At 46.5% G+C, this 14340-nt stretch overlaps 1 protein-coding gene across 1 annotated transcript in view; it reads left to right on the top strand.

The window, feature by feature from the left end:
* Positions 1–14340, top strand: part of LOC144820054 (long-chain-fatty-acid--CoA ligase ACSBG2-like) — a 191671-nt gene that overhangs the window by 71532 nt on the left and 105799 nt on the right. Inside the window, exon 8 of the mRNA XM_078677708.1 lies at positions 11181–11362. Coding sequence (XP_078533834.1) covers positions 11181–11362 — 182 coding nt within the window. The remainder of the gene's footprint in view (positions 1–11180; positions 11363–14340) is intronic.

Raw genomic sequence — 14340 nt, 5'->3', positions numbered from 1 at the left:
CTTATTTCCGTACATAATGTCGGTTTTAACACCTTTCCACTGGTCGTTTTCAAATCCCATATGCCGTGGATCGGGTCGAGTATGTGGTCTATACGAATGCCACATACGATTCCTACAAGTGACTTTTGTTTACGAAATCACTTCCAATCAAAATGCGTCTTTTATTTTCGTGCGGCCAATAAAATGCACGAGTTCAAATATTTTCGACCAATGGGTGCGCGGCCCTTTCGCGAGACAGTTCTCACGCTTCGGCGCTCACCCCTCCTTTACAATTCCAGCCCCGCTACCCGCCCGCTGCGTCTACCAATCCCAGCGCGGCACAGAGTGACGTCAGAGCAGCTTCGCAACTGACTCCCTTCTTCACAAGGTAACGGAAACTTTCTTACTTTCTAAAGTGCTAGTGCTTGGTTATTTAACAACCAATACACATTCGCCACTGTGCTCAAGTGTCTAGACAGGAAAGAGTTTGTTTCACTGCAAGTAAACTACTTCCATTTACTTTTCACACACTACGGATAGATTCCTTCTGCCTATCCTTCACACAAGCATTGGAGAACCTGCTACTTCCCTAGACTCATCCACCTTTCCGGGATATATCCAAGTCTAAAGTTTCACCAGCGAGCCCCTTTGCTTTCACCCAAGCTCCGATGAACCTGCTACTCTTCCGGTGTGACCCTCACTAGGTTATGCCACAATAGGAATTTTGCCAATGAACCTCGTTACTAACATTTACTCATGCATATATTCAGGAAAAACCCTAGTAAGTGCTTCCAGTTCTGCCTAACCTGCACCAACTTTCCTTGGAACAAGTGACCTCAAAGCGAGTGGATTCTATTCACCACTCGCTATTCCATTCCCCGGGGATTCCAACAATACACAAAACGGTTTACGTACGAATGGATTAATACATATAACAATATAATAACAAGAATAACGATTTTAAAACATTTCATAATTTTTCAAAGCAAACATTTCAAGTGAGTGATCAGATCACCCGAATTGCCTACTCTCGTTAGCAGCAAATAAGGTTTCCTACCTAGCAGCATCCAACTTAGCTAATCTAATTAGTACTACCTAACCTTTAACTATTCCCTAACCATCCTCTGCGCTACCAGAAATTTACTGATAGAGATCGCAGGTCACCCGACCAATAAATTTCGCCACTCTGGCTTCGGGCCCATATAATCCAATTCACCATATACACATTGATCGGATGACCTTACAATCTACTACCAATAACCCTTGAGTCCCTTACGATTATTTCCAGTGTACCCGACTTACCATCCACCGTTACGGGTACCTATGACCACGATGGGTCAGGGAGCAAGCTGTAAAAGGAAAGGCAGCAAAATACAAACCCAACTTAATAACTTTGATTTTCATCAAATAACCACGGAAAACTGGGAAGTTTTAAGACCTTTATCTAAAGTTCAAATTCAGTGAGCAGACAATTTATTGCGAGCAGACAATCAATAACTAAGATGACAAAAATAACATATCCATATAGGAAAAATGCTAAAGCAACCATTTATAAATGCAAATGTGGGAAGTGGAAAACAGAGATATACTATGTGGATTCAGAGGTGAGAGCTAAGAATGGACATTCATAAACTCATGCACGTACTAGGGTTATACTATTGGAAAAGTGCTTATACTAAGGGAAAATTCAGAGATCCTATACATCTATAGGAAGAGCGAGAAAGAGAAACACGCTATGCATCTGGGAACTACTTTAGTCAGATTTATACGAGAAAATTATAGACCACATCAGCAAATTGTAAACAGCAATGGAGAAAATGATTTCTAAAAGGTAGGGTAACGTAGGAACACGCTATGAAATTAATGCAAAATGACTTTAGGATATGCAATGGTTGCGGAAAGCATGGAAAATTCTCATGTGCAAAGGTATGTCTTTATTGAAGCAAAGACAGAAAAATAGAAAGGTGCAGTTTAGAGTTTGCAGCAGTATATTTACCTAGACTGGTGTGAAAACCAACCCTGGCCACGGGTCAGTTAAGGGTAGGAAATACCCCCAGGAAGGACAGACATCAACGGGACAGCAGGTGCAGACTGGACACCCCAGGACAGGACAGGAAAACCAGATTAGGATCAGGACAGGACCACCAGGACACAACCAGCACCCGCAGTTTGGAAGCAACGCCTGCGCTCCACCCTCTCTGCAGCTATCAGTGAGAACCCCAATTGGGTTAGCGAACTCCCCAGCAAAGTGCTCCGCCAGCACTTAAGGTTTAGTAAAACCTTAGAGTCTATGGTCGAATTCGGACAGAGTGCTCCGCAGCGCTCTGTATTCAGTCACCTATTGAGTGCGTTGGGTCAGTGACAGGTCAGCTATTCGGACAAGTCGGACGATTTCCCTAGGTGAACCTAGGCTAGATATACTGTTCTCGGGTCAGTGTACCACCCCCCAATGTTGCAAAGTGTCAGAATCCCCAATTTCGATTGGTCCTAAGGTAGAATGGGTTAACACACCAATCAGAACAGACTTCTTCAAGCCCTAATTTACATTTTAGGGTACAGCCTAGCTGATTTGGGGTTCTCACGGAAAAGTATCACAGAAAACAATAGATATATACATTAGTTTCAATAAGGGAGCAAATTTCTCCATTCTCCTGGGTCAGAGGTGGTTCTCCCAGGAGCATCTTGACTGTGGCTGCCAGCTGGCTGAGTTCCACTGCCCAAGGTTATTGGCCTCTGGCTGCACGGGCATGCGCAGAAGGGACCTTCAAGATGGCTCTCGGTAGATTTCAGACCCCCATTTCCCGTGATACATGAAAAGTAAGCGAAAACAAATTAAAACATAGAAATAAATGAATGTATTACATATCATGATTTCACACTTCAGGTTTATCATTATAAAAATATTCTATGCCGTTATAGGTTAGAGCAACACACAATAACACGAGAGCAACTGCACAAGCTTCGCCACGTTATTACATTGAGCTGCCATCTCATGGCCATTACGCATGCACACCCTTTCCCTCCAAACTACATCTACGTAAAGTCACGTGGGTGTGACTAACGCATGCGCAGAAGCAGATTCTAAAACAGCGGCCATTTTAGGGACGAGGGTTAATCGTATTAGTAGAACACATAGGCAAGCATCACTAGGATACACACGCACATTCAAATATAAAGGAAATTAGTAAGACGTACAATTTGTTTACAGGATTACAACAGATTTCGAGGTTCATGACTCGAGCAAGTCGCGATGCGAAATCTTGCTCTATCAAATCGACTGCCAACTAGAGACCCCATTTCTAACAGGACGACAGCTGTAAGTCATTGATTAGCATCGGCATGGTGGATCAGTACGCTACATTACCATTATGTATCTTTATTCTGCATTGGCGAAATGCATTAGCATGCTGCATCAGCATAGCATCTTCATGCAGCATCAACACGGCATCTTCATGGTGCATCAGTATGACATCATCATGCTGCTTGGCATGACATTAGCATGCTACATCGGCCTGACATCAGCATGGCATCTTGATGGTGCAGCAGCATGACATCACAATGCTGGATTGGCATGACAATAGCATGCTGCATCGGCATGACAACAGCATGCTCTATCGGCATGACAACAGCATGCTGCATCGGCATATCATCAGCATGCTGCATCGACATGACATTGACATCCATGGTGCATCAGCATGACATCAGATTGCTGCATCGGCATGCTACATCGGCATGCTACATCGGCATGGCATATGCATGCTGCATTGGCATGACATCAGCATCTTGCATCGGCATGACATCAGCATGCTGCATCAGAATTAGAAATAGGGGTCCCTAGTTGGCAAGGGTTTGCACCTTTGTCCAAGTAGGGACCCTTCTTCCAATTCAGGGCAAAGGGGATGCACTCCTAAAGAAACCCTGCTCACTCCCTTGGTAGCATGGCACGAGCAGTCAGGCTTACCTTAGAGGCAGTGTGTAAACCATTTGCACATAATACAGTAATACAGTGAAAGCACTACAAAAGGACACCACACCAGTTTAGAAAAATATCCAATATTTTTATATACTCAAAACAAGACCAAAAACGATATAAATCCACCATACAGACCTCAGAAATCTTCAGTAATCAAAATAGACATGAAGACGTGAAATACAGTGCCTAGAAGTCGATAGCTCTGTCTGGGGCTATCACAGCGTCGTGAACAACAAATCCAAGCAGTTCTGGTTGACCGCGGCATTGCTGACCAGCTACGCTGTCAGGAAGACCCGCGAAACAGTACCTTCAGAAATGCAGGCCGTCGGCAAACTCTCGATGAGCCCCAGAAGGCCAGCGTCCGCAGGCATCGGTTGCAGAGGTCAGTGCAGGAATCGTTGTGGCCTTGAAGTCACATGCGTTGCAGATCCAACTCCTCACGGTTGAAGTCGAGAGCACCGGCAGGTGTTGGGACTTCGGTGCGAAGTGCAGCGGTGTGGCTTGCAGTGCCTTCAGGGCACAGTGCAGACAACGGCTCGGTGACAGTCGTCCAGCGGCATCAGTGAGAGCAGGCCTGTGGTGTGAAATGATGTGATGCTCATCGGGGTGCTGGCAGGTCACAGTGCAAGCAGCAGCAGAGTTGTTGCAGAAGCTATATTGTCAGCCGACGAACTGGAGTCAATGGTGCCGGCACGCCAAGGCTGTGGTGCGGGATGAGGATGGTGCGTCATGTAGCTTACAAGTGGTGCCCTTGAACCACGGTGCACGCAGCAGCATCGATGTCAGCCTGGAGGGGCATCATCGGGGATAACAGGGCGACCGCGTGAAGCAGGGCGGTGCAGAGTGTGGTGCCCAAGGCGTCAGGTGGCGTCACTGGTGAGACTAGGGTTGCAGTCCAGCGTTGCTTCGGTGACCTTTGCAGTGCTCTCAGGACACGAAGTCAGCAGCAGCATCGTAGATGGCATTGGGTTGCTTTGCATCTGTTACAGTACAGAACACACAGTCCCCAGCGTTGATGGCAGAAGAAATTGAAGTCTTTGCTGTTCCTGAGACTTCTTGAACAGGGGGCAAGCTCTCTCTCAAGCACTTGGAGAAACTCACAAAAAATGGAAGTTGCAGAAAGTTCAGTACAGTCCTTCACTGCCCATGACAGAAGCAGCCCCTGCAGGCGAACACAGCAAGGCTCACAGCAAAGTGGTAGTCTCGCCTCACAGCTTTTCCAGGCCTTTTTCTTGGCAGTCTTCTTAGCTCCAAAAGAGTTCTAAAGTAATGGGATCTGGGCCCCAATATTTATACCCCAAATTCCTTTGTCCTCTCAGGCAGAGAGTGTCTGTGTTTAGCCAGAACCAGTTCTGTACTCTCTGGCCCAGCTTCCAGGCAGGGGGTAGATACAGCATTGTGGAAGGCAGACCAGGCCCATTCAGGTGCAAGAAAATCTCCTCCCACTACTCTCATTGCAGCCCAGGTCTATTCAGGCCAGCCCTGACCCATCAGACTCTCTGGAGCCAATGAGTGTCCACATGCTCCTGTCACTCCAAAGCCAGACAGTCAATCCACAAACCCCGCCGAGGCACACAGGATGGCTAAGCAGGAAAATACCTACTTTCTAAAAGTTGTATTTTCGAACACAGAATGTAAAAAAACACCTTCACTAAAAAATGCATCTTTAGATTCTGAGTTCAGGCATACTAAACTTTATTTTCTTATCTGGTCAAATGAGAATGTATATTTACAAGATGTTATAAATTAACTCCCATGCTTTACTATGGGCCAGATAGCCTTTCAATAGTAAAAAACGAAATTGGCAGTATTTCACTATCAGGGCATGCCACACACATCAGGGCATGTCCTACCTTCACATATACTGCACCCTATCCACAGGGGCACCTAGGGCAACCTTAGGGGTGACTCACATGTAAGGAAAGGGAAGGTTAGGGCCTGTCAAGTGGGTGCACTTGCCAAGTCGACATGGCAGTTCTAGACTGCACACAGACACTGCAGTGGCAGGTCTGAGTTACCATTGAAGGGCTGTATAAATGGGAGGCACAACCAGTGCTGCAGGCCCACCAGCAGCGTTTGATGTACAGGCCCTGGGTACACACAGCGCACTGTACTAGGGACTACTAGTAAATCAAGTAACCAATCATGGAATCACCAATCCTTAACAACAGTTTATAACAGGAGCACTTGCACTTTAAAACTGAACAGCAGTGAGAAAGTGCACAGAGGCAGTAAACCAGCAAAAACAGATTCAAAACCGGGAGGTCAGAAAGCAAGCCTAAAAATCAGCATGGCATCTGCATGGTGCATCGGCATGAAAACAGCATGCTTCATCGGCGTGACATCAGCATGCTACATCAGCATTGTGCATCGGCATGTCTTCAGTATGCTGCATCGGCATGACATCAGCATGCTGTATCAACATGGCATCGGCATGCTGCATTGGCATGACATCAGCATCCTGCATCGGCATGACATCAGCATGATGCATCAGCATGGCATCTGCATGGTGCATCGGCATGACAACAGCATGCTTCATCGGCATGATATAGGCATGCTACATCAGCATGACATAAGTATGCTACATCGGCAAGACATCAGCATGGCATTTTGATCATGGCGCAGTGGCATGATCGCACCATGCTAAAATCAACATTTTTTTTCTAAACAGATTTTATTGATTTTCAAAGAAAATGCCAGAGGACAACGGTACAATCACATGAGAAATGCAAAGGAGCAGTTAGGTAGACAAAATACATTGCAAATACAATCATCAGTATTCCTAAGATCCTCATAGATCCAGTCGCAACCGGGTTCTCATCAAAAGGCCCTTGTGAGCTGTCAGTTGACCCCTCTCCCTCCCAGCGGTCGATATAGCCCTCAGGTTATCAATTCTCCGCGCCCAATACAGCCTAACAGCAAATTTCAACCAAAGATCCCTAAATCCCGTCCCCCCCCAGTCCTCAAACACCCCAATGCAAACCCCCTACCCCTACCACCCCCCCCCCAGGGATGCCGTTGATTCGATGAGTACCCACATGGTCAGCTAAACCCCGTGCAAACCACGCCAATGAACTTGCCGCATAGACAGCATCCTAATGAGGTCATGGGACACCAGAAGAATTCCTTGCCAAGTCAGTCCCAGACTCAAGCACCCATTATTTCATTCAGCCTCACTCAGCCTGTGCCTCCTCAGCCCCATCTGGCACTCCCTCGTCGTCTTTGATAGGTTGCTTAACTAGTTCCACAAGCGCCACCCACGCCCGCGCCATTTCCATTGATTTCTCACTCTCAGTGCGCTTAGCCTGGCAAAGATAGCAGTTCCCTTCACTCTCTGCCTCCCTCCCAAACTCCCCGCCCCAACGTGCAAGAGAAGGTCCTCTGCACGCCTTCCAACGGGTAGTAAGTTCTCTTTTTGCCAGGACCAGCCCCAAATCAATGAACTTGCTGGTGAACTTGGTCTTAGCAGTGTGTGGAAACCAATGGAGCAAACAAGCCCCTTGCGTCATGGCTATCTCCCTCTCCGTCACCGTCGTCAATTTAGTCGTCATCCCCTGCCAGTAGTCCCTCAACTGTGGGCAGTCCCAGAACATGTGTAAAAACCCTGCCCCCTCTAAAGCACACCGGGGACAAGCAGTTGACGCTCCAAAATAGTCGTTGATCTTGCCGAGAGTTAAGTATGCTCTATGTAACACATAGCATTGGATCAGTTGAAAGTGCGCATTCTGAGTGCTTTTCCATGCTCTCTCAACAACCTCCCCCTATGGTTTCTCCTCAATGGGTGCCCCCAGATCCGCTTCCCATTTAAGGCGTAGCGCTGTCAGCGGTTGACGCAGGTCCTGGGTAATCCTCCGATAGAGACAGGTCACTGATTTAATAGTTCCCGCTGCCATCACTATGTATTGACAAGCGAGAGACAGTTTAGGCTCCACCAATCCTCCCTGCCAGTGCCTTCTAATAGCCGCCGTGAGGGCCGTGTGAAATAGAAAGTCCCCCCTTGGGAGATCATGACGCTCCATGAGGTCTTTCAAGGGAAGGAGATTTCCATCCTCGTAGAGATCCCCGATTGCAATGATCCTTGCCTCCTCCCAGGTTCACAGCTTGCTCCAGTCCCCTCCATTGGGTAGCACCTCGCACATTCCCAGCTGAATCTCGGGTGCATATGGACCTCGGACTCGCGACCTCCTAGTCAGTCGCGTCCCGCACTGTCGCACCACTTGCAAATCCAGCGGCATTTCCCCATCTCTTATCGGCACCCGCAACAATACACTAGACAACAGACGCAAGCTCGGATCAGCTCCCCCTTCTTCCTCCGGCTGCCGTATACAGCCCGCCACCTGTTTTGTGAACCATTGAAGCTGTGCAGCACGATAATAGGCCTCCAGGTTTGCAGTGCAAGACCCCCTTCCGCCCTGGGCCATTGCATAGTGACCAGGACAACCCTTCTTCTCCTGTTCCCCCATAGGAACCCTATAAACATGGTTTTGAGCTGCGTAAACAACCTATGCAGTATCCAAACAGGGAGTCTCCCAAAGTAATAGAGGAATCTTGGGAGGATGACCATCTTTACCAAGGTAACTCTGCCCGCTACAGATAAAGGAAGAGTCCCCCAGTAATCGAAACAAGCCTTGGTACTGCATATCGCTCGCCCCACATTGCCTTCCAAAAGGTCCTCAGAGTCATGGTAGATCCGAGTTCCTAAATAAGGTAAACAGCGGGCCTCCCATGGGACCCCTTCTACACTCTGTAAATCCATCCTGTCTGACTTGGTAGTGAACAAGCACAACTTGGTCCAATTCACGCGGAGTCACGCAATTCTACCCAAAGTCTCCAGCAAGTCCTTTGCTCCCGTAGTGCTTCCCCCGAGTTGGCCAGGAACAGGAGCACATCGTCTGCGTTCAGTGCTATGTGCTGCATCTGCCCATCCACTATCAAGCCCGAGTAGGATCTCCCGGTCCTTGCATGTGCAGCCAGGGGTTCCACTGCCAGGGTACAAAGGGCACCCCTCCCTCGTCCCTCGAGCCACCTCACAGGCAGCAGATTTCAAGCCTCCCGTCCTACCCTGGCGGTGGAAGCAGTATATAACCTCTTAAGTTTGTCTTAAGTCTGTCTTAAGTCAAACGTAAGTCAAACTTAAGTCAAACTTAAGACAAAATCCTAACTTTACTACTACTAAATGCCTTCTGTGAATACCAAAAGTAGTAAGTTTAGGATTTTGTCTCAGATTAGTTCTGTGAATCAGCCAAAACCTGTATTATCAGTTTGCACTGCCATGACCCCAGAAGGCTCCCATAGTGCCAATGAGACCACAAGAAGTCAGCTTGGACCTGTTGGGCTGTAGTGAACCCACCGCTGTCTATGACTTATCAGTCATTCACCCTCTAACTCTTCCATCATGTCTGCTGCCCCAGCCACCTGACCTAAGGTCAGCAGTACTTTCTCAGTCTTCTGACCATGTACACTGCCCCTTACTTCATTTAGGGACCAATGTACAAAATTATTTTGCAATTGCAAGCCCTACAACTACATAATAGTGTTTTAACATGTACAAAACCTCTTCATGTTTTGGAAATGTCTTTCTGACCCGAAAATGGATTTTTTAACCCATTGCAAATTGGGGGGTGGTGTGCGAGGGGGGGCACCCTCTTATTTCAGAGTCACAATGGAATGCATCAATGCACACGTGGGTGCAAACTAGTGATCAGATACCAGCTTCTCAAAAAGGGTGCTATCTTAGTATACGATGGGAGTCGTAACTGACAGCCTCGGGGGGGGGAATAGGCAGTTGTTTAAGGGACCTCTGCCTCTTCCCCTAATGTGTTCCTACATAGGCAATAGTTTCAGTAAAGCAGCATCTGTCAGTGTTCTGGACTGAGGCTGCTTAAAAAAGGGTTCCACATTTTGGAAAACACATGCAAGGGTGGTAGTCTCATGTCGCTTGCAATACACCATCCCTGCATTCATAGCTATTCACAGGTAGATGCAAATTACAACCAACCCTATTGATATTCATGAGACAGATCAATATGACATCCCCTGCTAATGTGCAGATTACACTGCAGCATAGTAATACATGAGTTCCTTTATGTGCCCATCCACACGGAACTGAAGTGCAATACTAGACTGGTGATGCCCAAATCCAAATGCAATTAAAACATAGGCACATCTTTTGTGACTGTTTCTGATGAAAAAAGCATCACAATGTGGGTAGAGGGAAAGCAAATAGGGAATCTTACAAACCCGGGGGGAGGGGAAAAGGGGAGATAATAGGAAAAGATGGCGGAAGAGAGGAAAAAAATGAAAAGCACAGAAGAAGTGAGATGTAGCTGTAACTTTTGTCAGTGGCGGCTTCTCCGCTAAGGTGGAGGAGCGTCACCCCACTGCTTTTAAGCAGTGCGAAGCAGAAACAAAAAATTATAATTACATTGCTTTATTATCATTTTATGTTGCTTCCTGCAGCTTTGCGGGCGGGCGGGCGGGCTTCCTGCTCTGCTCTTGGAAAAGGGCAGGGAAGAGTGCATTGCCCACTCCTAATTGTGCAATTACTGTTTAGTCAGCCCTCTTGGACTGCCCAAACCAGTCATGCGCACTTTCCCCGTTTCCCATGCAGGCTGCAAAGCAGCCTGCATGGAGAAAAATCCCAGGCTCCCATTCCCTGGTTGAGCGTCCAACTAGGGCGCTTACAGGGCTGCATTGCAGTGTTGTGTTTGGTCAGTGGGGCCTGGTTGTGAAGAGCAGAGAAGAGCAGGAGCAGAGATGCAGGACCCAGCGCAACAGCAAGTTTTTTTATTTTGTATTTATTTTAATTTTTTTAAATATGCGTGACCCCAGCGCAAACCCCTCCCTCGCACAACCCACGACCAGCCCGCCCGCCACCCGCTTACCATGCCGGCCGCCGCTGACAACTGTTGTTGATGATTCCAACTAGAGGTACACAATTCATTGCTGAGTGGAAGGTGTATCTGCATCCTATACAGCTGGTGAAACCGCCTGCCCGAACGGTCTTAATAACGAAGGTAGTTGCGACGACCATGGTGCACCGTAGCCCATTGAGGTTCTGAATCATAGAGATACATGTCTCAGCTTCATCAAAAGATTTCACAAAACAAGTCAACACAAGGGTATTTTATGATGTTAACCACCTACAGATCACATAGTTAGTGAAAGAAGAATAAACCACTCTGAACCACATTGTTGGGAGTTCACCCCCTGTTTCCTCTCACTGCAGGGATCTCTCATTGATGTGCTGAAGGAGGTGCGTCCCACTCAGTTCTTTGGGGTACCGAGGACTTGGGAGAAGATGCAGGCTGCGTTGCAGGCCATGGGCTTGAAGTCATCATTTGTCGCGAGGACCGTCAGCTACGAGGCGAGAGGCCATGGCGTGGCTGCTAACCTGAACAAAATGAATGGGTATACCACATCAGCATCTCTTCTGGTAGGGTTAGTGTGTGGAGTTAGGTATTAAAAAGCAGAAGAGTGTAATATATATATTTGATATTTAAAAATCAAGGCCACTGAACTCTCTCAGAGTGAGCATATCAAAAGTACCCATGAACAGGTTCAGATGGGAAACATCCTTTACAACGAAACTTTTACAACGCACTACCATTATGACGCAACTTTTACAACGCAAACCATTACAACGCATAGCGCTGGGGGGCGCTCTAGGATAGGGAATGTATTTAATATACTATCCAACACCTTCCCTACTATCCACGGGGACTGGAGTTGGAATAGTAAATTAAATAAATCACTATCCAGCGCCTAAAAGCACTATGCGTTGTAATGGTATGCGATGTAAAAACCACGTTGTAAAGGTAGGCGTTGTAAAAGTATGCGTTGTAACGTCATACATACGGTTGAAATGTACCAAGTTTCACCCTTGTTTCAGATCCAACGTTGGAGATGTTTGAAAGAAATCAGTAAAAGGCTTTTGGGTGTTTTCTGCCTCTGGCGCTTCCTTTACAACTCCATCCATCAACAAATGCATAGTGTCAGGGCCAAGAACAGGAGTGGATGATTCTCAGATCTGTTCTTAGTTGCAGTCTCTGACATGCTCTCAGCTCCAGGGCTCCCTCTCTTCTCTCCTCTTGAGCATCAATCTTGAATAATCCCAAACTCTCTTTACTTAAATACTTCTTGTATTTCTAGTGTGTTCTAAAGCTTTTCCATCATCCATAACCAGTCCATACGCATCATCCTTTGGTGCGTGAAACTCATAAGATCATAGAGGGGTTTCACTTCCTCAACATAAACAGGTCTTTGATTCTGAGGAAACAGATTTACCACTAAGACAAGAGGAACAAAGAGCAATTATCATATTAGCAAGACTAATGGTGTGAATTGAACGTTTTACATTTGTTTTTATGATTTGTAATATTTCCCATCCACTCCGGCCACAATTCTATGTATTTTACTGAAAGTGAGCTATATAGTTTTGATTGTTTTACCAGTGATATTCTGGATTGGATTTATTTATTTAATCATCTCTTTCCTCTCTATTGTTACATCTTTGCTATCTCCCACTCTTTTATTTCTCCCCCTTCTTCCACTTTCCTCTTGCTTCAATCTGTTCATTCCTTCCTTTCCTTTTCCCTGCCCCCTTCCCATTAACTCCATACAACTCAAGCCTTTAAGTATTTTATGTGTCTCACCAGTAGTTTAATCTGGAGATTCACTTCAGGACATGCCGCTTTCCATTGGACCAAGTCATGTACTTCTGCCATCTAGAGTCAGGTAGAAACATGCCAAGGCCAAGGCTGTAGCATCCTCCCCAGCCAGGGATACTCACCAATGACTATGCCACACACAGAGCTTAGTATACCATGTATTTATTCTTCTGCGAGTAAGTGCAAAACAGCATTATAAAACAGCCTTCAATGCATTCTGCTCTAACACTGATGGCACAGGTCTATGAACTCCATCAGGAGACAAAATGGTTCTGTCAGTTTCTAACTCGCAAGCCACCACAAAGGCTATTGCAGTCCAGAGTGTGCCTTAGACACAGGATAGGCATGTCTTCGGCAGTCCCAACTCCTCTGCCTCTCTGGAAGCCTTGCTCAAAGATAGATCAAAAGCAATGAAGATATAATGGAGTGCAGAAGTCAGTAAAGAACTGATACTCTTCAGGGCAGTTCTGTGGTAGGTGCCAGTACTGGTCTCTCCTCACCATCCAGACAGATGCCACAGATGTTTGAATGGGATCCCCATCAGCCAGAACCCAAGAGATGGGAGTGAGAAACCCACTGGCTTCCTGCCTTGTACGCAATTGTCTATGATGCAAACATGATTTGGGTTCTGCAGAGACTGGCTACAGACATCTATAGCACAGATATCATTGTCCAGCTTCACCAGAATCCTTTAAATTGCTCACCCTGCCTCCTGGAAGCTGGTGTAAATCTCCAGAGGTGGTCCTCTGCACCACAGGGCACAGCTTCTCTCTGGAGCACACACCTGGAATCCAAAGGGCACCTGATGATGACCAATCACAGACTACATTTGTGAGTTAGATGTAAAGATGAGGTCTATCAGCTTCCACTGTCGCTCAGCCAATTCCGGTCTTTGTCAGTGTGATGATAAACCCGATCTGGAGAAGGCTGAAGCTTAGTACATCATTCTCAGACTTTCCCTCTGCCTTCGGAGGGCTACATGGTAGATCTGTTCCTATTCTGAGTGCGTAGTCTCTGTTAGACCTGACATCATTTGCGTGAGTCTCCCTTCTATTTTTGACGGATTGCCTCCTCTGTTTTGATATGTTTTTGCTGTTTATATGTTTTGGGCACTGTGCCACTGCTAATCAGTGCCACAGTCCCTATGTTAAGTTGATGTTTTAATTAGTGATTCCATGATTGGGTTATTTGATTTACTTGTCAGACCCTAGTACAGTACACCATGTGTGCCCAGGGCTTGTAAGTCCAATGCTGCTGGTGGGCTTCCAGCACTGGTTGTGCCACCCACAGCAGCAGTGTGTAAAGTGTGTCTCTGGTCTGCCATTGCAAGGCCTGTGTGCAGTCTAGTACTGCCATGTCGACTTGGCAAGTGCACCCACTTGCCAGTCCCTAAACCTTCCCTTTTCTTCATATCAGACACCCCTATAGTAGGCCCCAGAGCAGGGTGCATTGTAAGTATAAGGTAGGACATGCCCTGGTGTGTGTAGCATGTCCTAATAGTGAAATACAGCAATTTTAGTTTTTCACTATTGAAGGCTACCTGTTCTCCATAGGATAGAATCGGCAGTTAGATTATTATATTCTTATAATCCTAACTGACTCAGGGAACATGGTAAAAATTCGAATTTCGTATATGCCACAATAATAAAATACATCTTTTAGTAATGTTGGTTTTAATATTCTGTGTTTGAAAATACCACTTTCAGAAAGTAGGTATTT

Source organism: Lissotriton helveticus, chromosome 2_1 (assembly GCF_964261635.1).
Source record: "Lissotriton helveticus chromosome 2_1, aLisHel1.1, whole genome shotgun sequence".
Taxonomy (NCBI): domain Eukaryota; kingdom Metazoa; phylum Chordata; class Amphibia; order Caudata; family Salamandridae; genus Lissotriton; species Lissotriton helveticus.
This window is presented reverse-complemented; position numbering and strand designations above follow the sequence as displayed.